Source organism: Anopheles ziemanni, chromosome 3 (assembly GCF_943734765.1).
Source record: "Anopheles ziemanni chromosome 3, idAnoZiCoDA_A2_x.2, whole genome shotgun sequence".
Taxonomy (NCBI): Eukaryota; Metazoa; Arthropoda; class Insecta; order Diptera; family Culicidae; genus Anopheles; species Anopheles ziemanni.
In genome coordinates, this window is record NC_080706.1 from 12,113,291 (window position 1) to 12,138,583 (window position 25,293).

The 25,293-nt window shown below is 44.3% G+C and overlaps 4 protein-coding genes across 4 annotated transcripts; 2 read left to right on the forward strand and 2 right to left on the reverse strand.

Annotated features, from left to right (window-relative positions):
* Positions 1-1,088: 1,088 nt before the first annotated feature.
* LOC131284081 (serine/threonine-protein phosphatase 4 regulatory subunit 3) lies at positions 1,089-7,116 on the reverse strand. Its single transcript, XM_058312936.1, is given in 9 exon segments — positions 1,089-1,182; positions 1,919-3,156; positions 3,371-3,507; positions 3,623-3,889; positions 4,015-4,270; positions 4,375-4,567; positions 4,646-5,587; positions 6,065-6,252; positions 6,333-7,116. Coding segments are annotated over 9 exon segments (3,426 nt in total). The 5' UTR covers positions 6,445-7,116; the 3' UTR covers position 1,089.
* Positions 7,117-10,757: 3,641 nt separating this feature from the next.
* Positions 10,758-11,682, forward strand: LOC131287745 (uncharacterized). The gene is made up of 3 exons (XM_058316828.1): positions 10,758-11,200; positions 11,262-11,339; positions 11,411-11,682. Exons 1-3 carry the CDS (start codon positions 10,820-10,822, stop codon positions 11,486-11,488), a joined length of 537 nt encoding a protein of 178 aa, XP_058172811.1. The 5' UTR covers positions 10,758-10,819; the 3' UTR covers positions 11,489-11,682.
* Positions 11,246-11,935, reverse strand: LOC131284082 (uncharacterized). Its single transcript, XM_058312937.1, has 3 exons — positions 11,932-11,935; positions 11,739-11,866; positions 11,246-11,667 (listed from the first exon to the last, which is right to left on the reverse strand). The coding sequence occupies exons 1-3, from the start codon at positions 11,933-11,935 to the stop codon at positions 11,503-11,505; spliced, it is 297 nt and encodes a 98-aa protein (XP_058168920.1). The 3' UTR covers positions 11,246-11,502.
* A 2,566-nt stretch (positions 11,936-14,501) lies between these two features.
* Positions 14,502-25,293, forward strand: LOC131286566 (adenylosuccinate synthetase). Its single transcript, XM_058315533.1, has 8 exons — positions 14,502-14,863; positions 19,049-19,151; positions 23,493-23,772; positions 23,953-24,027; positions 24,197-24,327; positions 24,422-24,576; positions 24,661-24,845; positions 24,923-25,293. The coding sequence occupies exons 1-8, from the start codon at positions 14,630-14,632 to the stop codon at positions 25,164-25,166; spliced, it is 1,407 nt and encodes a 468-aa protein (XP_058171516.1). The 5' UTR covers positions 14,502-14,629; the 3' UTR covers positions 25,167-25,293.

Below are 25,293 nucleotides of genomic sequence, written 5' to 3' on the forward strand. Positions count from 1 at the left end.
AAAATATTTTATGTTTCGTAACGATATACACGTATGTACTAGGTCATAAGTGTTTCCCTCTCTTGTCACAAATCAAACACCGTACACGTGTTTTTTTTTTAAATTTATCGATAGCTAAACCATCGCCACCGATTGAAATGATAATTTAATGATGTCTCACGAAGGATATCGACTTGATTGAACAATTGCTGTACAAAAAAAAGCTTGAAAAGCAGAAGAAATTATGAGCAGTAACTAGCACAGGGCTAGCAGCGAACTTCCAACAGGACAACTTATACCGAAATGTTACTGCATTGTTTGCATACAGATAGTTTCGCCTTTAGTCTACTCATTCCGATAAAAGTATTTTATTCTGCGTACAAGACTAAAAACAGTATACGACGGAGGACCGAAAACACAAAGAACGTTCAAAACGTCGCGGTTACGTGCGCATCCCATTTAAAGGTGGTAGTGGTTGTTCTTTGTTTTGTTTTCTAACGGCATACAAACGTTGTTCATATTATGTATATGTAATGTATGAGATGAAAAATTAAATTTACAAACCAACCAACTGTTCGGCAGTACAAACCAACCCCCGTCGACTCAGTAGCTCTGAGATGGGCATCAAACGATGGAGTGGCAGTGGCCAGCAGAGCGACCTCACGCTGTCGATAATGGATTGGTAGAGTCAAGTTCCTTAACGCTTGAACAATCGGCCGACGGATCACTGATTGCGTCGTTACCGTCACTACCTTCTCGCATCGTCGTTATGTCCTGCTGCTGCTGCTGCTGCTGGTGCTCTTCCTCTGCTAATGGAGCCGAGGATGAAATAGAATCGATGGGAGCCACGGAACTTAGAACGGATGGAAGGAGGCCAACGGTGATGGTGGCGTTGGGCTTGCTGTCAGAGGCAGTCACGTTCCTCTCTACTTCCGCACCAGTAGTGGAAGTAGTAGTAGTAGTAGTAGTAGTTATAGTATTTGAAGTTGTAGTAAAATTAGTTATAGTAGTGTTGCAACCCGTCGCCGCCGCTGTTGATGTGGATGTTGTTGTTGATTGATGGCGTTGCTGATACGGACATTTGGCGGAGAACGGTGGTGCCGTAACGTGCTATGCTATTCTCGCCTTTTTCTGTGCCGGGCTGCTGTCTGTGTCATCGTCGTCGTCCTCGTCATCGGAATCACCCTCGTAGTCGACGAGCCCCTGACGGAATAGTAACCAATGGAATCAAAACGAAGGCACAGTTTAGGCGCACATGCACTTACAAAATAAACTAGACAAACTTGCCACTAAACGCAAACATCTTCGAAAGCAGAAGGTGTTGTCTCGAAGGTACCAAGTTTTGAAATAGCTGAATTTTTCTCTAATTCTTCCGACTCATCTGAGTCTTTTTGTTTGTGCATTTCTTAACTCACACAGAAGCGGTAAATTCAGGGATTCACTTATTTTCATTTTCCAATTTTGGTCAGTATTAAGCTTTAAATTTATTAACACGTTAACCGCCCAGCCTATTTTGTGACACTTTTCGTTTACACCACTCGGTCTTCAATTTCGTTCGATGTTAGTCACTGGCACGATAAGCACCGGTGAAACAAAACGAAGTGGAAAGAAAGAAACGAAGAGAGTGCATGAAAATGAAGCACATTGGCGGACTGACACGGACGGACCGGTACTGGCGGACTGACACTGATCGACCGACGCGACTCATGGATTCGTCAGTCCCAAGGGACCGACGTGACGTGAACGGAAACTTCACCGGCAGTCCCCAGGGACTGACAGGGCGTTTAACGTGTTAAAGAAGAAGACAAAATCAGATGACCAAAACAAAAAACATCAGATGAGACTAAAGCTGAGAGCATAAGTTGATGCGCTATTTCAATCATGGATGAGTAAGAAACACATGGACAGGTGGCATTGACTGTAATTCCAATTCACCTACCTTTTTCAGGCCACCCACAACGGAAGAAGTGGATGCACTTGTTGAACCCATTGAGGAGGAAGAAGTAGCCTGCGGTGTATCTTCCAAAGCCGACACGTTCGGTTCGTCGACGGCGGGAGCAGAGTCTAGCACGGGGGATACTACCAAGGACGTCGTAGAGGTGGTACTCACTTCATCGCCATTCTCGTTGCTGTCCAATGCTCGCTTTCGATTTTCTCGACTACCCTCACTATCGTCGGAAACGGTCGGTTTAGCATCGCCGGAGGTGCTGTTGCTGATACTGCTTCCTGCCGGGGCATCAGCGCTAATATCAGTATTCATCATCATCTCCGTGGACGTAACTACCGCTGACGCAGCATCTGACGTCGTGCCATGAACTCTTCCAGCAGCCGACGCTGACAACTGCGTGGAAGTTTCCACCTCTCCACCAAGAAGAGATTCATCAGCTGCGGGGTTCAGCGTTTTGATGGCGCTGACGGGGGGATCACTACTGACGCTGCAGCTCGCTCCATCGTCGATGTTTGTGGAAGCTACTGGTACTGCGCTACTATGCTCCGCAGGAACAACGACCGCCAACCCATTGAGACACGCATCACCGGTGGCCGGAATGGACGATGTAGAAGGAGCAACAGCAGTAACTTCATCACCGGAGCTGCTGCTACTGCTGGCGGGTGACTCGACAGTGGCAGGATATTTGTCAATTTTGGCAGTAGACGGTTGCAGCTGGTACACCGACGATAGGTCGCTCTCGCCGAGTGCACTCACGACAAGGCTGTTGGCGTCCTCCAGCGCCGACTCCTCCGCCGGGGTCAAACTAGCCGAACTGACGACCGGACCACCATGACCCAACACATGAGAATGATGCTGTTTTAGGTGGTGATTCACATCCAAGGAACTGCCGCTCTCCACTGCTACCGACGACGACTGAAGGCCATTGTTGCTCGCAATCGCGTGCGACAGACTACTGCTCGGCTCCAACGATGTGGACTGCAGATCGCCACCGCTGTGTTCGCCACCAGCGACAGAAGGGGTGGGCACGAGGCCACCGCCGCTACCGGTAACATCAGCACCATCGGTACCGTTGTTGATGGTCAGCATGTTCGCCGTTTCAGATTCGTCGGCGGATGTAGCTGTCGCAGTGACCGTCGTGTGGAGGAGCGGATGTGAAGGCCCACCGCCATACTTCGGCCCATTTAGGCTGCTTGTTGTGTCCATAGCTTTTTTGTCGAACATTTTACCTGAAATGTAAGTTCAAGGTAATCAAACCCCATTTCATTCAAGCCAAGCACCAATCTCAGCCAACAAAAAATAACTTTACAGATTTTAGAGGAAATTGACAGGAAAAGTCAAACATCGAAAGGATCTTTAATTTGATTTTACTGAACGGCTGACGGTCCAAAACATAGCACAATAGTTTATTTTCGCAGTCAATTGTAATACTCCGCAAAAAACAAAAAATGTTAGCTCATTCAACATTACCTGCGCCCTCAGGGTAATCCTCGTCCTCGTTGAACCATATTTCCTCCTCGGCCTCCATTTGTCGCTGATCCCTCCGGTAACGATTACTATTCCGCAAAATTGAGGGTACACTATGGGGGATGGTAATGACGAGTTCAGGTTGAGACAAAATTTTAAAAATAAAATAAATAAAATTGTACAGAGTTTACTACCACACCATACTGCCACTGAGGCATACACACTTACCTATCCAAGTTAACCTTCTCCTTCTCCTTCAACCGATCCTGCTGCTGATCGTACTTGCTTCGGAGTGTCTTGAACGTTTGCACATACTGCACGTCTTCGAAATTTTGTCCGAAATTTTCCACGAAGTACGTATACAGCGACTTTATGTCCTCCAGCTTGATGAACTCGAACAGCTCCAGTATCGCCGATTCGAGCAGATTGTACCTACTATTGTTACGGATGAACGCCTCCACGACGGGTTTGAACAGATTACCCTTTACAATGTGCCTGTGACGAAATGCGAAAGAAATGCAACGAAAAGGGTTCGTCAGTGACATGGGAAAAATGTCGTCAACGTGTTTCGTGACATTCAGCTGAAATGTTCAATTTCAACACCACCACACACTACTCGCCTGTTGTAAAATTCATCCTTCAGAGCCACTATTTTACGCAAAAATCGAAGTGCTCCCAGCACGAGGAAAGTGTGTCGGCTGCTCATCAGCACGAGAATACGCCGCAGTAGATCCTTATTGATGATACAATTCTTGATGTGGTAGGTGTGATGTTCCACGCAGAAAGCAAGCAGTTCCAAGACCAACCCCAACAGCTGCACCGAATGGTAGTCCTCCCTGACGGGTTTCTCGGTTTGTGTTTGCCGTAGAAGAGGGGCTGAATTGAAACATAAAGGAGAAACGAGGCCCACGGTACAATGAGACAAATGGCACCAGTCTAATGCAAACAATGTGTTTGCATATCTTCTCTTCACTACTCACCAATCAGTGTCTGTATGCTGTGTTTGTAGAAGAAGTTGAGAAAATCAGACTTCTCCGACTTGTTCGACGAACTCAGCATATTTTCCGGATCCAACAAGATTCGCAGCACACCCATCAGCTGAACAGCGCCACCAAGCTCTGGCTCGGAATCCGACAGCATTTGCTCGATGGAAATGTTGATCAGCGTCTGATCCTGCAGAAAAAAAGGTACGAAATAATGCCAACCGCCAATAATCTCCACAAAACGCTCATCGTTCCCCTGATCACATACCTCATCACTGTCCGAGTTGTTGAACTGCTGCAGCGTATAGTCACGCACGATCGAAGGCGAATACTCAACAATCGTGATCAGTATGTCGATGGACGCCTCCTTCGTTTTCTTGTCGTTGATTGCGAGTGTTATCTCCAGTGCCGGCAGCACACCGAGGCTGATCAGCGTCTTGTAAAAGGTTTCCTTGCCTTGCGGCTGCAGGAACTGGGCGAAGTTGCAGAACTCCTTCAGGAACAGTATACTGTCTCGACGCTTCGAGTCCGGCGTTTGCGGATCGGTCAGCATCGTAAACAGATCGTCCAGGAACTTTTCGTCCTCCTGGATGAGCGTTACAATCTCCACCTTGTTGAAGAAGATGAACGAGGACAGCGTGTTCAGCATGTTATCCTCGAACACGGACGGCGCCGGCAGCACAATGTCCTGTATGTACTGCACCCGGTACGTCTGGTGTATCTTCGCCAGCAGGTCCGTGTTCCGGATCGGTATCGCCTCCCGGAACTTGACCAGCTTCTTCAGATACTGGCGATGGTTCTTCGGCGGGTTGCCGGACGGATCGTACTCGAGGCAACCAACGACATCGAAGATCGTATCCTCGGCGAACATGATCTCGAACAAACCGTTTTTGTTCAACAGGAAGATGTTCTTAAAAATCTCGTACAAATAGTGCAGCCCTTCCTGATTGTCCAGGTCCTCGCAGATGTGAAACAGGCCCAGCAACTTTTTGATATAGTTTTCCGACTCGATAGCCATAGCCAGTTTATCTTTTCGGTTTGCTGTTGTTAGTCCACTGGCAATTACCTCCGAAATGTCCTCCAAGCGTGATAGCTCACACGGTGGCAGTTCGATCGGCGGCGCCGAATCGGACATGTCCTCGAAACGCTCATCTTCTGATTCTTCTACTACGTCCTGTGTTATTTCCACCGACGGATCTTTTCCTTGTACCTGTATTTTTTATAAGATTCAATATGAGTATACTAGCTAAATAAATATAAATTAACTAAATATTGTATTTTTTATACATAATCAATCCATGCATCACAATTATGCTTTATACCACCAAACAGAAAAAAATGTTTCTATTAAATAACAAGGAGAATGTGAAAAGTGATGTTGTACAATTGTAAAATAAAAAAATCGATGCAAATCGGAGCAAAAAGTTGTAAAGAGAACAATTGTTTATCTTATAGAAGACATTTCTATATCGTTCAAAATCAGGTAATCAAAACATCTTAGCACGGTTTGCTCTTCCCATTGTAGATCCAAAATAAGGCACGCTTGGCTTAACATTTGTATTTGTCCTTTCATAACCTCTTGGACATTCTATATCTAATGATTTACAAGTTGGATGAAATCTTTTTGATTTTATTTTTTATTTTATAACGGACCAACACACCTTAGTGAAGGTTCGTCTTAACTTACCTGGCAAATCTTTTCCCATATTTCATCGCAACCCGCCTTCTCCTGAAAGCTGAGCGCCAGATCAAAATTATCGCCCTCACTCCACACAATCAATGTGTCCTGTTGCTTGTGGTAGATTGTGTCGGAATGAATCTTGCTTTCCAGCAGCATCGAACCGTCGTTCTCTGCATGCACGAGAAGTGATACACCTAGAATCGTAATACGAACAGCGTTGATATATCGAAAACACAGACACAAATGGACAAGGACAAAAGAAGCGGAACATTACCTTTTACACGGTCTACATAGCTGGATGTGACGTGACCGGTTCCTCGATCGTCCCACTGGCGGTCTGCATTCAGGGCGTACAGCTTGACGCGTCGTCTAGTGTCGGTCGTCATGTTGCGTCGACTGCCGTTAGCACTGACGACGCCGGAACCGATACTATTGTTCCTGCTGTTTCCGCAGCAACTCGTTGTTGTCGCTCCTGAAACGGGCGCCTGCCGCTGGTTCCGGCCGCGTTTGCTGCTGTTGGTGCTGCAACCACTACTACCAGCACCACCAATTTGCTTCCGATCGTCGCTGTGGTACGCACCAACTCGTTCGACTGCCCGGTGCCGGCGTTGTAACTGTTCACGTGCGCGCAACTGCTTTTTCGAAGGATTGTGCTGCGGTGGTGGCCGGTAGCGTTGTTGGTGCTGTTGTAGCAGCGACGGTCTCTGCTGTTGCTGTACCTGTTCTTGGCCTATCGCTCGAAAACCAAGGATGGAGGAAGAAGAGTGTTTTTTCCTTCGTTTCTTCAGTATTTTGTAAGCAGATTTTTCCTCGCTGTACTCAATTGTCGCCGTTTCGGAGGCTGATTGATTCCGAGTGAGACTGCGAGTTCGCTCTTCACGTACCACAGCAACCGTGTAATGAGCAACGGCAACAGGATATCGTTGCGACGATCTAAAAAAGCTGGTGGATTTTCGGTTGTTTGTTGCACTCAAAAGTTCACTTTTCCGTAGGCCTCGCTTAGCACTGCGCCTCTAGCACAAACAGAACATAAACTAGTTTCCTACAGTTAGAAGCGACTTTTTGTGAAAACGGTGCGGAAACTAGCAATAGGGCTAATGAAGTCCTACTTTGATGGTTTTTTCTTAACACAAATCCAATACGAGATCCTTATTAAGCTGCACGTTTGGGAACTAACACAATTTAATATCCACTTGTAAGATGATTAAATAGTTGGAAATGTTCGTACTACACTATAATTCATCCCCAAAACACACTTTCGTTGGTTCTGTCACTAGTTTTCTTTGAGATATGAATGCACATCGACTTTAACGTTGAATATACAGATGATCGTCCTGTAAGAAAAATATTTGAAAATATTAGTCGCGTATGACCAATTTAACGTACTATATTGATTATTTATTCTATTTAGGCTTCATGAAAGGCAGTAGAAATTAAATGACATTCCCCGTGAATCTTTAAGCGCCTAAATTATTAAACATTGGACGTTGTTCCATGTTCTTCCTAACGAAATTTGTTTTGTGACCAATGTTTGTTTCTCACGTTTCGACAATCGCAATTCCTTCAAAGTGCCGTGACCTCTATGCGAAAGGCGCATGCCTCGGCGTGTGTTCGATGTAGAAATTGTAATGGGCTTCTCGCTTGCTTGCTTACTATACCGGATAGATTGTAAACAGATAGCGCACCACATGCCGACGTTTATCTCCGCTGATAACGTACCGGGAGTTCCCCCCTCATCCGATCTTTCAATGTTACGCTTTGAAGCAACACACGACATACGTCATCATGGAAATAATGGCAGTTCAAGGTAAGATTTGTAAGACTGGATACATTCATTACTTTTCAGGCATGGATGAATGATCCTATCCATGTAAAACATGTTCCAAGTGGACGTTGAACTGGACAAAATTATAGCTATACATTGCAAAATTACTATCGAAAGGATTATGTATCCGCTGGTTGGATCGCAGTCAAAGAATGGATGGGTGCTTCGAAGAACCAACCCTCACCAGATCATAATCTCCCCCGTAATCAGCCCAATCCAACCCACCGCGCCGACTGACCTTCAGCGCGATAAACAACGTCAAAACAAGATGGCAACACTTGCAGCAGCAATCCGGCAACTCTCACATCGCCTCATCAACATCAACTAAGCATCTCTTCTGCCTCAGCTCCCTTCTTACGAACAACCACCACCCGTTTCCAAGCCCCGATCCAGTCACACTTCGGCATCGCCGGTCACGCACACATTCAAACATTCTGCCGCTGTTACTCGAAACTCGCAGCACTCGTACTCCATCTCTTTCTCACCGTTTGGTCGGATGATTCATCAAGTCATCATCGCAGTAGGACGATGAGGTTTCGGCAAAGGAGCTGATGAAACTTCTGACGTACGGTACAGCAGCACCAGGAGCAGCAGCAACCCAGCAGACTTCATGACTTGCCGTGCAAGACGCAAGAATTCGGAAGACAAGACGCGTCTAGCTTTTTTAACGCCAAAATACCCACACTAATACCCATTGGCGACTGGTCAGTCAGCTTTCTTCTTCTGGCAAGGCAACCAAGTAGACATTAGTTATCCAACTCCTAGCAGGAAACGTTACATTTAGAACGTTCCACGGGTACGAAGGATCACCCGGAAGAAACTATGGAAGCTTTCGATTATTGTTTAGCCGCCCTGCAAAGTCTTGGGAAGTCAAAAATCCCATAACATTTTTTCCTGCTATCCGCAAGCGAATGTGTGTACGTGTGCGCGGGCGCGTACTTCGTTCGAAAACACCACAGTTTACTTTTCGAGTGGGTTTCGAGAAGTAAATTTAACCGTGTGAAGAACTGAAAGAACTGCGACTCAGGTGAATGTGACTGGAAAGGCAAACTGGAACCAAAAACGAAGAATAATCCACCGCCCAAACCACGTCACGGTAGGTCATTTGCGTAAAATTTACACATTCCAGCTTACGTAGAGCGCCGATGGTTTCTTTCGCCTCTAAGGTGGAATGTAGCAATAAAGTACCACCAGTGCACCGCCGCACGGTAGGACAAAGTGCAAAAATCGAGATCGCATGCATCGTCACTACCGCCGTTCCTCCAGGAACTTGGACAGTCTGGATTGCCTCACACACATTCACAAGCGTGAAGCATTTTTCTCACGTACACAATCATGCTTTAGAATTGATCACAATTTCACGGCTTCATTCGCCGCGAAAGTGTTGTTTCGGACGAAACAAGAAGTTGGTTTTCATAGCATAATATCGAAGCAATGCTCTTTTCACAATGAAGTATTAAAAACGCAAAAGAAACTCTCAATCAAGCATCCTTCCCGTTCTGCTGGAAACCGCGGTGATGCACACAGGGCTGCAATACTCGGACGCTCATTTCTATCTCGCTCTCACACTTCACGTATCGAGTCCCGTAGCGGCCTCAAACACACACACACATTCATATTCACAGGCACCACGGTCCGCGAGACGAGTTGTTCTTGTTCATCGCACGGTATTCTTCTTTCTCACGCACTGCTGGAGGAACGAGAATTGAAACGCGAAAAACCAAGCGAATTCTTCATTCGCCAAGCTAAGGGTTATTTAGCTTTCAACATCTGATCTGAAACATCTCAACCACCAAATCTTTGATTTTATCCAACACTAAACAATGCTAAAGCTTGAATAACGCATTGAAATGCATTGTCATAACTACACACGGGTTCATGCCATCGAGCAGAATGCTTCGATGCGATCGATCGAAGGAAACGGAACAATCGGACTGTAAAAAATATGACACCATTTTTCTTACCAACCTTCTATCCTGTGGACCACCAAACCAAAGGAAAGGAAATTCGGGAAAAGAAAATCAACTCACACTGTACCGTACTTCGGCCGCCGCAGACGGACGCTCCCGGACAAGCCCGGCCGCTGTCCTCAAACCGGCCGTTTCTCTTCAGGTGCACTCGTATCGTCCATCAACCAATTGGTCACTATCGGTTTGATTGCGTTTCACACGATGCGCTTTTAGCAGTTGACAAATACACGAATGAAAATTTTGTCCTACCACAGCTACGCCGAATCGTAACACATATGCAAAAAACCTCGTTTTGTCTGCTCCACAGTTTGGCTTTTGCTTACCGTAACCAGACTTGGCTAGGATCGGAAATGGTTCTACTTTTCCGGGCACAAAATGCGTTCCGTACGACTGTACTCGTATTTTATCGCTTTCCCCTATGCTTCTGCCGTTCAATGAATCGATTTTACGAAGCCAATTGGATGCCGTACCTTTCCTTTACGGGTTTTCGACGAGCACTCGCAAAACTGGCTATCACAACATTTACACCGCCATATTGGATTTTTTCCGTTTTCTCTTCGCTACAGTGTTGCCAGAATCGGGATTCGGAAGATTCGAAGATTCGATCCCCCCACTAGAATCTAAAGGATCCGATCCCGTTTGACGGATTTAAATCAGATTTGATTCATTTGAGATTCGAATTAGCTTTGATTTGTCTGGGATTTGATTGATTGTTTTACAACAAAGCCATTCAAACCTCCTCAATACTTATGATAAAATGTACGCATTAAACAGTTTCATACCGCATTCAACATTTTGAATAATGTTTTTATGGTAACGTATTTTTGTTGATTAACGTTCCACACAGCCCTGCTCTCTATCAAAACTTGAGGAAATGTCACGTCCCATCACATCTGTTCCGAAAACTATAAACAAATAGAAAATCGAAATTTAGGCCAAATCAAATGTTAAAAATTGTACAACAAGATGGGTTATCTCTGGACGAGCACAGGGAAACAAGTTCACGTTAAAATAGTTCATAAATCGGCGAATGTGTTACATCTCTGTATAGAAAATGTGGAAGCAAACGCGGCAAGACGCAGGCTTCTTGTCCTTCAGCTGGGATCACTGTTCTGTTTTGCTGTTAGTGCATTCATTTTTAAGCTGAATGTACTAAATACATGTTTTCTCTTACCAATCATCGTACTAGGGTATTTGTATAGCAATGTAGTAAAGTCTGAGAATTTAGTTTTGGTTAAAGATTTCGCCCTGCAGTGCTCGACAACGTTTGCGAATGGCACTGTACGTAATACTCTAATTCCGATCGAATACATACAGGATGTAGTTATTAACGAGGTATTTTACAACGTAAGTTTGGGGAAAAAACATTCGAGAGAATAGCATTTGATTTTATTCTTTATTATTACAGCTGAAAGTCATATACGTATTGCAAGTCCTAACCAAAGGAAATCTATTCCGGAGAAAGCCAGTTATAACATTGCTAAATGTAAATGCAACTTTAATATTTCCTGTTTGAACCCACAGTAATCGTGCATGTCGATTTGACTCTCTCTACAGCAACTTAAGCCTGGACTGACCTGTTTGAAAATCATCTACGAAGAATTACATTCTACATTAGAGCTAGGGGACTGCTGATTTGATCTGGCTTTTCAACGTCTGCTAATCGGGAACAGCTTATCTAAAACGTTCAACATTTGATGTACTTCTTGCACTTCCTGTGCAGCGCTTCGAAGCGGTAGTTCTTGTCGTTGAATTCGTTCCAGCTTGTTTAATTCGTGAATCGGTTGTTTCGGTACACAGATGTCTGTGTCAACCTGAAAGATCATTGAAAACCAAAGATTGATTAGTACAAATAAAGAAAAGGGGCATGTCCAGTCTTACATACAATTTTTTGATGTTCCAATTCACACTCCTTCAAAAGCAACTTCTTGTAGATGGCAGGAATATTCATTCGCAATGTTACTGTCGTATCCTGCAGTTTGCGAATATCATCCGGGGCTGGCGTTGTAGCATCTAAATTTGACTATGTTCATTAGAATGAAAGAAACTTTGAGTGCTAATCCAAATACCATTCTTACCCATGTTCTTCGCGTCGTAAAACAGACAAGAAAATGCAGCTTCCAATGATAAAATGCATCAAGCACAGGCGTTTCAAAACATAAACATTCTACCTCAAACGGCCAACTATGTCAATGGCACTGTATTTGTTTATAACTCATAGTTGAAGCACACTCACGATCGATTTCAAACTGAAATCCCGTTTTCTTTGTAAACAAAAGTCATTTCAAGAGTTCCGTTCAAGGTCCCTAGTGGAAGGTCTAGTCAGGAGCGTTTTTTATTTCGTTATGGTGGGTTGACTGTTGTTTAAGTAAATAGACCGGTTTTTCTGCAAATGTTTGTGATAAAGGTTAAATGTATACAATTTCGCTATTTTTTGTGTGTTAAGCTATCGATAGTCAAAGTTCTCTCGTTTACTACCTATTTTGCTGGTTATGTATCCTTGGGCGTGGTTACTCCCTCGGTGGAAGTTACTAGTTCTAGTAGTAAACAATCGTGAAAATCGATTGAAAGAATCAATAGTTTTTAGGGCCTATTCCGAACGAAGTCGTGAAAGGTAAACGATCGTTAAACCAAACATAAACGATCGTTTTGAGTGTTAACCTGTGGTCACAGCTTTCCGCAACCGCATGCGGTTGCGTTTTTGATCTGTCAAACGAGCACAGCTTTTTGCCAAAAATAATACTTTAATGTTTGAATATACCACTTATATGAGCATACAATCTCATTAAAGTCTACTAGGAACAAAATTTACTGTTGACATATAAAAACGCAAGAGTCTGCGGCAAGAATCAAACTCGTTTGATTTTTTAGTACAGCAACCGCAAGGTCTTGCGTCTGCGGTGACAGCCCATGACAGCTCCTATCTCTCCCATGGGAAAAAACGCAACCGCATGCGGTTGCGCAAAGCTGTGACCAGGGGTTTAACGGTTGCAAACCAATCCTATATACAGTCTGTTCCCGAGTTACGCGGATAATGGGGACCAGAGAAATCCGCGTATCTCGAATATTGCTTGACACATAGTTTATACTGGGAGTTAAGAGATCGAGCTCTTGTGTACATGTATCATAGAATATTCAAAAAATTTCTTTGTTCATTAAAATGAATGCAATGCAAGCGTATTCAAACAACATAAATTGCAACAAACGAAATAAAAAGCGTAAGTTATGCAAATGTGTAATTTACATATTTATTCGAGTGGTTGTACATCTCAGGAATTTAAATCGATGTAATAAACCCAATCTACTGTCAAATTTTGAAAACCGCGTATCTCCGAATCCGCGTAAGTCGAGAACCGCGTAACTCGAGAACAGACTGTACCTTCGTCCCATTCAATTGTTTATTTCGCAAACCTCGTTTTGAGGTTGAATCTTTATTGTATCAAATGGTTTGCCTTCATAAGACCTTTTATTTGAGGGGTCTGGTGATAAAATTGGTCAAGCCATTAAAAAGTTATTAACAAATTAGCTATTTCAGTCATTTCAAGCTGTGGCCAAGGTTTTGATGTCAGTTTGGCGCGCTGCCGTTTCGTTCTAGTGGTGGGTACATCGAATCCCCAAATCCGAATCCCAATCCATCAAACAGCCGTGAGACGAGGTAAACCAATTAATGCAGGTCTGGAAATCATTTATCCTAATCTGAATCCCCATCAAATCACAACTGATAACTCGCTTTTCTGTAATAAAAATATGCCACATATTTCCGAAATGTGTTTCGCCACTGTAAGTAGTTCTGTTGATGTTGAAAATCAACTAACCAGCACAGCAATTTTTGAATGCAACGCTGAATCATTGTCACTTCTGGGTATTCGTATTCGTTCTACTGTATTTCTAACCTGAGTTAAATCGTGCAAAAACCTTTATCACATTGTCTTTAGATCTACTAATTCAACTCACCTCGTGTCTAGATCGAGTCATATCAAATTCTAATAGATTGGGATCAATTCAGAACCAAATCAAGTCGAGTCCCAAACAAATCAAATCTGATTCGAGTCCCAAACAAATCAAATCTGATTCGAATCCCAATCGAATCAAATCTTCAGAATCCGTCAAATGGGATCTAAATCTTTAGAATCCATGAAATGGGATTCGAATCTTTTGAATCCGTCCACCACCAACCTGGTCCCGCGTGTTTTTAATGTCTGATCACCCACTATCAGCGCTGTCAGTCGAATTTTCGCTCCCGCACGAGGCTCGTGTGCATTTCCTCCGGCGTTTCGCGCACGGTGGCGAAGACTGCTTGGCGGTGTAGTTAAAATTTTTCGGTCGCGGACCTTCAACATCCGGTGGTAGGATCTCGTTGATCGTCGAGGAAGAAGGATTACCTTCTTTTCTCCCTCGAAAGCTACCGTTGCGTACGCTTTCATCGTTCCTGTTTCATCATCCATTTCCTCGTGGTCACGTTTTTTTTTTTCTTTCTGCCCTAAACTCTACGTGTGGGGCATCGTGTGGTGTACTAGCGTGTAGTGTATACGGCAACAATCTGGTCCAGTAACGCAGTGCGTGCGCTGCAAGTTTTGGCTTCTGTACCGGAAGTGGGTTGTGTAATCAAGTTTTTTGCCAAGTGTTTTGTAGTCGGCTGCCGAGCGGCTGCTGTTTCCTTATCCGGATTCTTCCGAACGACGTCGAAAGAACGCCCCACGCGAGCAACATCTGCGGAGTGTGATTCGCACAACACTGCAAAACACGTTAACCAAAAGCGAGGAACAACAGAAATTCATGGCCAGTATGTCAGCGGAACACCAAGTGGCTGTGAACGGCACCGAAAACCATCACAATAGCAGTGCCAATCACGCCACAGGGCAGAACACGCACGAACAGATGTGTCACCGCCGTCACAACCTTTACCGGACCAAGGTGATTGTAGTCCTTGGCGCTCAGTGGGGCGATGAGGGCAAGGGCAAGGTGGTCGATATGTTGGCCGCTGACGCGGACATTGTATGCCGTTGCCAGGTAAGTGTGGAGATATTCCTGTTGTGCAGAAAATCAACGCTTGCTATTTTTTTTATGTTGTGTGTTTGGTCATTTTCGTTTGATACATTCTCTTATTTCTTTAAGCAGTTACTAAACGTGTCATGTGCCATTAGGAAGTTTGGACAAGCGGATTTAGCTGTAATAGAAATTGCTCGTTATACAAAACCATTCCTAAACACACTGCTAAACATGCAATGCATCCGTCGTTTAGTTCCTGTTCCTATGGCATTAACATAACGCGATTGAAGACATTGCTTCATTTTCTGGTTCTTGGCGGCGACGTAAGCAATAAAACCATCGCAATTTTATTGCTGCAAATTTTATTTATTTTTATCTCCATCTACCCACCACTTTATGATGGATGCATTTTCAATCTAACGCCACTTCCTGCGTCAATGAAGCAATCGAATCAGCCGTGTCAATGCAGTTGCGGTTGCTGATTGAAATCATGTGACGAACGGTTTGTATCGATTGCTATTGGATGTTGGCAGTGTAGTCCCGTTTCTCACAGCTTCGTTTTGTAACGAGATGCTCCAGACAGCTTACTGCGTGTTCTTATCACAGTTGCTGCTGACCGTCAGTTTTGTATCGTTTACTCTGGATCTGGATATCGAACAACCGATAAGATAACTTTTTTGTTTGATCGTCGACGCTAAAAGCATTTTCCCGAAAAGGCACTCCTACTTCAAGACCCAACCCCATAACTCCGTAGAGTGTACGCCGATATGGTCGAAAGTGGCGCACTATGTTGGCTCGATCGATCATGTGGCGTATGATCACACGTCAGACGCGCGCACTGCCACTTCTCACGGTCAATGAAGCTGCTGGGCACGCGAGAAATACTGAGTAAATTTGATGGCGTATGGCGCGAACCTAATCGAACCTCATGCTCAGGTCATTGATAAGATTAATAAGTGTTTAATCATCCACCTTGAACTACGTCCAACTCACACGCACACAAACCCCCCGACTTCATCTCTTCCGGGATGTATGAACATTTGTTGTTATTTCCATTTTTTTCGTTGATTCGTCCTTCCTTGATGAGCTGAGGGCTCGTCCGTCGGTGACGTTCGAAAGACGTCGGTACTACGTCGTGCAATAACCGTCTGGGTGTATTATTGCTAATAAATGGAAATTGAAAAGTAAAACGCAGCTCTGTTACAGATAAGAAGTCATTAAGGTTGATGATACGAAATAAATTGTTTAAATGGGCATGTGCGGCGGTAGAACATGAAATTTAAATACAATACAATAACACCTCGTGACCCGCGATGATGTAATTAACATTTTTCATATGGTGAACAATATATTGGTCGGTGTATAAGGTTCAGTTCTAGTGTCCTACTGACCACTGCCTGTCACTAGTTGAATAATTTATTGTATTTTAAGGCTGACGAAACAAAACACTGCCCGTCAAGGCTGCAAAAAATGTAACGTTATGGGAGAATAATGTGCTAAAAGGATCTCAGCTACGACAAATTTGACCATCATTCGTGGAAAGCACCCGCACAGGGCACGTCCGAGCGGAGAATGACTGTTGGGCGACGTTTAACAACACCACCAGGTCCACCTGACCCCCACAGCGCGCGCTACACACTTGACGTTGCAGGCGACCACCACAATCACATGGCCGCATGTTAACACATTCGATAAGAATAGCTCTGAACAGACGGAATAGCTCTGAAGATAGATGAAAGGAGAGGCGCGGGTGTACTGGCGACGAAAGGGGGGAAAACAGGGATGAGCCAAGGTGGCCATCAGCAGCTTTCGCGGTAGGCGGGTGGGATTTAGGAGTTCGCTCATGTCGGTCGGTTTTACTCGCGTTTGTTCACGCTGCTGCCCCGGTCCACCCCGCGAACTGACCGCAGAGCGCAGACGCGTGACGCTATCTTCGGCGGTGTGCACTTGAAATCCCCGGCCCAAGCTGGTTTATCTTTCTACCGCCTGGCCATCGTAGGGGTTCACAGTTTTCGCTGCCACAGAGCTGGGGCTTGGTTTTGCTCAATGACTGAACAATGTTTTTATCACTAACATAAGGGGAGTTATTTACATCTGTTCGTTGGCAAACCTTCCCTACCAGCTTTACCAGGCCCCCAAAAATAAAAAAAAGGTGATAATTATTGAAATGTATTAACTTTTTATCTGATGGAGCAAGAGTTTTATAATATTTTTTAAATAAGAGATTTAAAAATATTCTCTATTCGTCCACTTCTCCCTGAAAATTTGTCGTTACATATTGAAAAGCATTTGTCATAAAATTAATTTAAATTATGTAGCTTTCTTGTTGGTGACATTATTGGATGATCATGGACATAGATTGTTACATGCATTATCTTGAAAGCGTAAATATTACATTGTATATTACAAATAATATGGAGAACGTTTTTTTAACATACACTTGCAAGTTCTGAGTTTTTTTTCGGAGGATTATTTGCATAGCCATCAGATTTTTTGAATGTATCAACGATTCAATGCTTCGGAAAACTACTGGCTCCATTCTCTTAATTTGTCAGTGTAGTACAAGGGTCGGCAAAGTCCGGCCCGCCAACTGATTTTATCCGGCCCGTAATAAAATTTAGGTGTTTAATACAAAAAAACCTACCCAATTTTTATAAGATTTGTCTACAGGTTCAGTCAGGTTTGTTTTCTTCCCAAAAATGAAGATTAATATTGATCAACGAGATGTTCCTGTTATATGTTAAAAAACCATCAAAATACAACGAAAATAGAACGAAAATATTGAAAAACAAGTTTAATGATAAAACTTCAAATATTTTATCTTACCACTTGTTATGTAACTTTACTATTTAAAAAGATGATACTCCATTAAAAAGGGTACTACTTAGAAAAAAATAAGTCATTGTTTAAGGTATCCGGCCCGTGGTTTCGGTTTTCTATTAATCATCTGGCCCTTTTTTTAAGAAATGTATGCCGATCCCTGGTGTAGTATCATTAAGTGTAGTTCCATTAAGTTGTTGTTAAATAAATGTACTGCACCGGTAGACATAATCATTTTAAAAGCTGGCTAGGTTATCTTTTTTCGCGTAAATATTGATGCGTAAGCAAGGATGGCGTTTCCAATATAGTAAATATTAATGTTATTAAATTAAATTAAATTAAATAACTGAGGATGAAATTTTCGTCAAAGTCAAAGTAATTTTGAAAACGGCGAAATATGGTAATGGATTTATAAAAAATAGCCATCATCTGTTGCGGAATTCAAGTGCAGATGAAATTAACCCGTTGTTCTGCAACCATTCAAAAACTTGAAAGTCAACAATCAGTATTAAAGAACGTCTCTTGCTGTTGAGCCACCCGCGCACGAGCATCGGACGGCCAACCGCAACGAGAGTTTGTACAGGCTGGTCAAGAATGAAACTAAGATGCTTTTAGCAGTCGCGGAACGACGTCAACCATCGGCCCGGGTGGGAGAGGCCGTAGAAGGTAGAGTGCTGCACTGCAGCCATCACCCGGTGTGTGCTTGGGTAACAACGCGCTGCGATCGTTCGGAGCTGGCTGTTGGCCAAAAATATCGCTGCCAAAAACTCATGACCGAACATCCAAGTGAACCCCCGGTTACCAACGAGGTGGAAAGGATGGGATGATGGTGGTCGGGGAGGTTGTGGACAGTCACGCTGATGCGCATTGTGGCCATCTGATGCTCTACGTCGGGGGTTTTTTTAATGTTTATTTTTACTGCTTTTCCTCACCTTAGGGTTCGGTGCAGCATGGTTGTTTACTAATAAAAGCAGAACAAGAAAATAACCAAATCCAACCAGAAAAGCGAGTGTATTCGATGGTGATCGGATTATCTCGCGGATGACGCATCTAATGTTGATGTTAATTATTATTGATGTGGTTTGAGTTTATGGCAAAGTGTTATACAAACAGCTTCTAACGGATTCCTATTTTCCATCATTTCATTCCCCTGTTTTTAGTCTTAGTTTTACGATCATCCGATATTTAGGTTGTTTATTGCCGTATAAAATGGCTGTAAATTAATATCTTTGAATCTTGCGCGAGTTCGCGTTTTTCGTTCCAAATATAACTGAATGTATGAAAATGTGAACCAACGTAAACTAACCAAATGATATAATAATTGAATAATCAATTCTCATGCAATGTTTGATCATGTCGTTCCCAATTTTTTTTCTTTCTTCTCAGGGTGGCAACAATGCTGGCCATACGGTGGTGGTCGAAGGGAAGGATTTCGATTTCCATCTCCTACCCAGCGGCATCATTCACGAGAAGTGTGTCTCTGTGATCGGTAAGTTAGGGAGTGATTTTTTTTCATTTTATTTTTAGCTAGAATTAAAAAACCGGGTTCTCCTATCACCACCTGTTAGCCAAGATGCCAGGGAGTCAATCCGGGAGCGATGTTCATGCCAACTGAAATGAATGAATGAAATGATTGCCTTAAACATACGTCCCTCCATTTTCCTGACGTACAGGGAACGTATCTTAGAACGCGATCGTTTGGGAAATGGCCTGACAAACTTTCGGTGCATATTCGTTTTCATCTCCAAACCGGTTGCGTGTGCTCCGCTGACGCAACAACAGATAAATGGCGTTATCAGCTGTGGTAGCTTACAGAACGAACGGGGCACGTTCGTACCTTAATGATGGGATGTGCGAATTGATGCGCGAAACGGGTTTTCACAGAACAACATTATATTCGGTTTTATCACCATCCTTGAGCGCAAGTCATTTATACCCATTTGCCATCGTAAAACGATTATTTTGATCGTTGCTATTTCATTATCTCTGGTATAATGATCAACAACGCGAAACGCCCCCAAGGACTTTGTTTAATGGGTTGAAATAAAAAAATAATTTAAATGAAAATAAATGCTAACAAACATCAATATATAAACTGCCAACATTGATCAGCATACCGCTTCAGGGAGACGCATCCTCCCCCCCGCACGGACGGACACAAAGTTTCAAGGCGTAAGGTCAGGCCACCGTCGAACGAAGGGCATGTTAGTTTCTGAGCTGGCCGAAATTCAAGTGCAAAATGCGACCCACTGCCCTTGAAAGCCCTAGCGAATGCGTTTTTCCTAACTCATTTTGCCACGAGGATACCGAAGGTGGGTACCGGTGCTTGTCTGCACTCTCGGTCTTGTTCTCGCCCTCTCGCTCTCTTGCGGTTTATTTCGTGACAGCCTCCAAAGATGTGTGATGGGAGACGGGGAGACTCGTGGTGATGGGTTGTGGGGTTGTCTTATCTTGTTGACACCAGTTCGTTGTTGGCATGACAAACGTGTGTGGTGGCGGTGCTGAACTCATCCCTCGTCACCCACCGTCACATGGTCATGTGTAGTGTTCGTGATTTGGTCCCTCGTTCGGGGGAGCAATTGGTGGGCGGTAAGACAAGCAACCAGAGGCCATTATTTGGCAACGTTCTAAGCAGTGCTTCACAGTGCGCTGTTCGTCTACTTTAGAGCCGGCTAATGATCCAGTTAATGATATTTTTCATCGATGATGACATCGTTTGAAATATTATACAATAAGTTCATTCCGAGCTCTTGCAGTTTTTGGGGGAATGATGTATGATCAAAGAATTCGAAGGTGAGGGTTTTAAATGTTTCTGAAAGTTAGAGAGACACATTATTTCACTAGCCAGAACAGTGTCACGTGTTGCTAAAATGGCTCACAAATTCGAACGACAATGTTGTATCCAATTACCGACGACAGGGTTTATTTTAATTTAAACAAACAGTCGCCCTTCGTGCTGCAAAACCATAGCCTCGTACAAACTGTCACATAATCGGCTGTTTCAGCATCGTTTACCATTATGGCTTTCGATCGTGCGTGGAACTAATAATGCTTTTCTGTGTTTCGTTCGTTCGGCTAAACATGTCCCCAACTTTGTACGCGCGGCCGGCAGAGTTTATGACCAAACGCCACGGTTACAAACTTCGGCTGTCAAACGGATTCTCAAACCGTTTTGTCGAAAAATATAACTACCCGTCGCTAGAGTTGGTTCTGGTGGCCCTTGTTAGCCCAAGCGACCGGCGGTGGTCCGAAGTGCGGGTTTACAAAACAATTAATCACCCATTTCCCGTGCGCCATCATCGACGGTAAAACTTTGTCATTGTAGTATGATTTTTCGTCCGCACCATAAAAATCGCAACCAAGCAAAGGGAAGTGATCGGGGCGACGGATATGCTTCCTTGCAGTGCAACACGAACGCCGAGTGGAAACCTTGGGTTAGTTCTTGGCTCGAGTCAAGGCCAGCGAAACTCTAAACGACGACGATAGTTTGTTTATCAACGTTTTGGTGGATATCCCGATTTTGGGGCTTTGGTTTGGTTTGGTCCGCTTCCACTGGCCGGTGACGATAGGTTGGGGACGATAGCAAGCCATCTTTGGCTTGGGGGATTTTCAGAACCAGAAACAAAGTATAAAGGAAAGGGCTGCACGGAAATCATGTTTATCGATCAAATGTTTGGTTTGATGGTGGATAAGTTTGATAAAGTACCTGGAGCTGTAATGACATAACAGCAACATCAAGTTTTCTGAAACAATATTTATTTGTTATCTTTTGTTAATCTAGGCTTCTTAATGTAGATTGGCTCCATTAGGCAGCTTTTGATTATAACTTCCTTCAGTGACTCCAGAGTTTATATTTGAATAAAAACACATGTTTGAGAAAACGAAGAAACTAAAGCATGTTAAAATAACTCTCAACTCCGGTGGTAGACCTCACATGTACTCCAGCCATCAGCAAATTTTTCAACACTACCGCTAGAGTTTGAGGACAGGAAGGAGATCTTATTTCTGTGCAGATGGAAGCTCACCCTCAAGCAATCCGATATAAACGATCGTTCAACGGAAACGTCGTACAGAATTGTGTCGCCGTAAAGAAAGTTAAGATAAGCAGTAGGCGGGGGATCTTATGGTGTCCGATTTTTTGCTTCGAATTTTTACCCAGTCTACTATGAGTGAATGTTATGTTTGTTTTATTTTCCATTTTGAAATATTTGCCAACACAAAGTGTATCTCATGTGGCATAACGGAAATACGTACTCACTGGAGCAATAATAGTTCAAGATCTATTAGCTGTTCCGGGCCATCGGAGCACTTGTTAAAACAAGGAAATACTGCCTCCTGAAGCCAGCCAATCTCGTCACGTGGAAAAACGGCTCCCTTATCGAACAACATGCTGATGACATTCGACTGTGTGAGGAATCCAAGCGCCACACGTGTTGCCCAACTGCTGCTTGCCGGTACATTTCTCCACCTACAATGTTTTAATTCGGATCCATTGTAACTAACTAGATGAAGCAGTTCCTTCTTTTGCTAGGAAACATTTCAATTACGATGGATTATACCATTCCGATCGTGTCTCTGGTAAAAGAAGTTAAAAAAAATCTGGTGTCACCGTTGGAAAGTGCATATTCACGATAGGGTTCTTTTTTAAAAATACCCTTTTCATGCGTCTCGTATCGCTTAGTTTCAAAAGTCGCTGCCAGAATCGTTGTCATGTCGTTGCATCAAGGTTAACACAACGGAATCGATAATAACAAATGAAATAAAAGTGGAAAAATCATAGCCATAAAGTGAAATACATGTTTGTGCAGCTATCTGATAAAGGACTGGGTGGTTGATGCTTGAAACACAATCCAGTGAAGCACGCTATAATCGATTGCTTGCCTATTAGTTTCGTCACGGCATGGTCCTGCGGCCCGTGTGTGTGTGGTCTAAGGGTGGTTTGTTTTCCTTTTTTCTCTTTTACCATTGGTGCCCGGAAGGTGGATCCTCAATTATGGATATGAAGGTTCATTATTCCATGTATCCTGTTTCAACTTGAATCGTGATTCAGTACCAGGAGTATGCCATGTAATTGTCCAATCGTCATAATTAAAATAAAGTTCAAAGAGAGAGAGGAGAAAAAGAGGAAAAAAGTAAATGAATATCGTGAGCCAATTTGCCTTCGTTATATGTATGTAAAATACAGTGTTCTGCTCGAATCACGTTCAAGATCACGTGCTATAGTGATTCACAAACAACACACTACGTCACGTGTAGAAGTATAGTTAAAATATATACAACTATGATTCTGACCAGCAGTCTTTTGGTTTTTAAAACAAAATAAAAGTATTTATTTCAACATATTTCAGACTTAGAACTTATTGTAATACTGACCGGAGATTTATCAGATCGGATCGTAAGATTCAGAAGACACACATTTTTTACTGCATATGTAGGGCATGCTCGCTACCGATCCAATAATCGAGATGTCTTTGGATAGCTTCCACTTGGGTTCTTTCTTGGGGGCTTCTGAAACCTTCAGGCTATCAGACGGTTGTTGTGTCTTTCCTCTTTCCGTGAGGTTATTCGATGCGTCTCCGATGTCTTTTCTAGACGAAAGATTGTATGTCTAATCGTCATGGCTCATGTTGTGTCTACGGTGCATCCGCTGGGTTGATCGGAATGTTCCTGATACGGCGCTAACACTCTGAAAGATCTGGTAGATCTAAAAGAATCCTCTGAGGCAAGAAACGTTTGTTTTTAATAATTGAAAATAATAAAGTAGTTTAGCCTCACGGTGTACAAAGCTTTATTTCTAATGTGTAAAATTTTTTAATCAACTCTCTTGCAGGAAACGGTGTCGTCGTTCATTTACCGGGCCTGTTCGATGAGCTCGCCAAGAACGAGGCCAAAGGCCTGAAGCACTGGGAAAAGCGGCTGATCATCTCGAACCGTGCCCACTTGGTGCTGGATCTGCACCAGCAGGTGGATGGCCTGCAGGAGGCGGAGAAGGGCGGCAAATCGCTCGGCACCACGAAGAAGGGCATCGGTCCGTGCTACTCCAGCAAGGCGACCCGCAACGGTATTCGCGTGTCCGATCTACTCGGTGACTTCAAAGTGTTCAGCGAGAAGTAAGATTCGAGATTCACAAGAAACGGAGAAGCTCTAGCTTTGAGAGCGCCGTCTGTTTATGCCTCTGGACAAAGACACTAACGTACGCTTCGTGCGTTTCCTTTCTTTCTCGGGAATCCGCGTCCCCGCTCGGTACGCTTTCTTCCGTACGTGTTCGGCACATCGGGACATTTCGGCAGGTTTGAAGCCCTGGTTGCGATGTACAAACGGCTCTATCCCGACTTCTCGGTGGACGTGAACGCGGAGCTTGCACGGTAAGTACCGCCGGTGGCCAAACGCACGTCCGTCTTCCTCCCACTGCCTCTTGCGATCGTCAACGGCGGCAAGGGCATCGTGTTGACGACGGTGTGAGACGGTCGGATGACGGAGGCGGCGGCATCTGTTGGACTTGTGTTGGACCTTTGCTTCTTACCACGTTACTAGATATCGCGAGTATGCCGAACGGTTGCGGCCGTTGGTGCGCGACTCGGTGTCGTTCTTGCACGCGGCGCTCAAGGAGGGCAAGAGCGTACTGGTCGAGGGAGCGAACGCTGCCATGCTGGACATTGACTTTGGTAGGTATCGGCCGGCGGTCGATTGGCGGGGGAATTCGGTTTTGATCCTGGGACTGACTGACCGTGGGTGGTGTTATCCACTGTTTACTTCCAGGCACCTACCCGTACGTAACGAGCAGTAACTGCAGTATCGGTGGCGTCCTGACGGGGTTGGGCCTACCACCGCAAGCGATCGGCGAAGTGATTGGTGTCGTGAAAGCCTACACTACCCGCGTCGGTGACGGTCCGTTCCCGAGCGAACTGCACGATGTAAGTATCGATGGGAAGCATTTTCTTTCCCTTTTAAAGAAGATCAGCTTGACATGTGTTGTTCGATATCCTTCCACCCATTAGGAAATTGGATCATTTTTGCAAAAGCGTGGCGGTGAGGTCGGTGTCACAACGCTACGAATCCGCCGATGCGGATGGCTCGATCTCGCCCTGCTCCGCTATACCTCCATGGTCAACGGCTACACTGCACTCTGTTTGACCAAGTTGGATATTTTGGATACGCTGAAGGAGATCAAGGTTGCCGTCAGGTACGTCCCACGCTCGTAATCAAAATTGGGGAAATATAATTGGTATAATATGTAATTTTATTGATTACCTTTTGCAGCTACAATCTGAACGGTAAAAAGATTGACTACTTCCCTGGTTCCATCACCGATCTGGGCCAGGTGGAGGTGAACTACATCACCGTACCCGGCTGGCTGCAGTCGACGGAGAACGTGCGCGACTTTGGTGAACTGCCGCCGCAGGCCCAGGACTACATTCGGCTAATCGAGAACGAGCTGGATGTACCGGTTAAGTGGATCGGTGTCGGCAAGGGTCGAGAGTCGATCATCTGCGTGAAGGATTAAGTTCCAGACAGCCTGAGGAACTTCGAATGGCGCGGGCGCACTACCAACACCTTTTCCGAGAGCCTTCGAGCGCAGCCGCGCCCTCCTTGTTCATCGTCAATTTGGATCCATTCTCTCCCAACCCGCG

Bases quoted from the DNA above. Each gene is read 5' to 3' on its own strand.
- LOC131287745 (XM_058316828.1), top strand. From the start codon at position 10,820: ATGGGTTATCTCTGGACGAGCACAGGGAAACAAGTTCACGTTAAAATA. The intron at 11,201-11,261 runs GTAAGTTTGGGG...TTATTATTACAG, and splicing joins TTAACGAGGTATTTTACAAC to CTGAAAGTCATATACGTATT. The intron at 11,340-11,410 runs GTAAATGCAACT...CTCTCTCTACAG, and splicing joins CAGTTATAACATTGCTAAAT to CAACTTAAGCCTGGACTGAC.
- LOC131284082 (XM_058312937.1), bottom strand. The intron at 11,668-11,738 runs GTATGTAAGACT...ATGATCTTTCAG, and splicing joins AATTGGAACATCAAAAAATT to GTTGACACAGACATCTGTGT.
- LOC131286566 (XM_058315533.1), top strand. From the start codon at position 14,630: ATGGCCAGTATGTCAGCGGAACACCAAGTGGCTGTGAACGGCACCGAA. The intron at 24,028-24,196 runs GTAAGTACCGCC...CCACGTTACTAG, and splicing joins GTGAACGCGGAGCTTGCACG to ATATCGCGAGTATGCCGAAC. The intron at 24,328-24,421 runs GTAGGTATCGGC...GTTTACTTCCAG, and splicing joins CATGCTGGACATTGACTTTG to GCACCTACCCGTACGTAACG.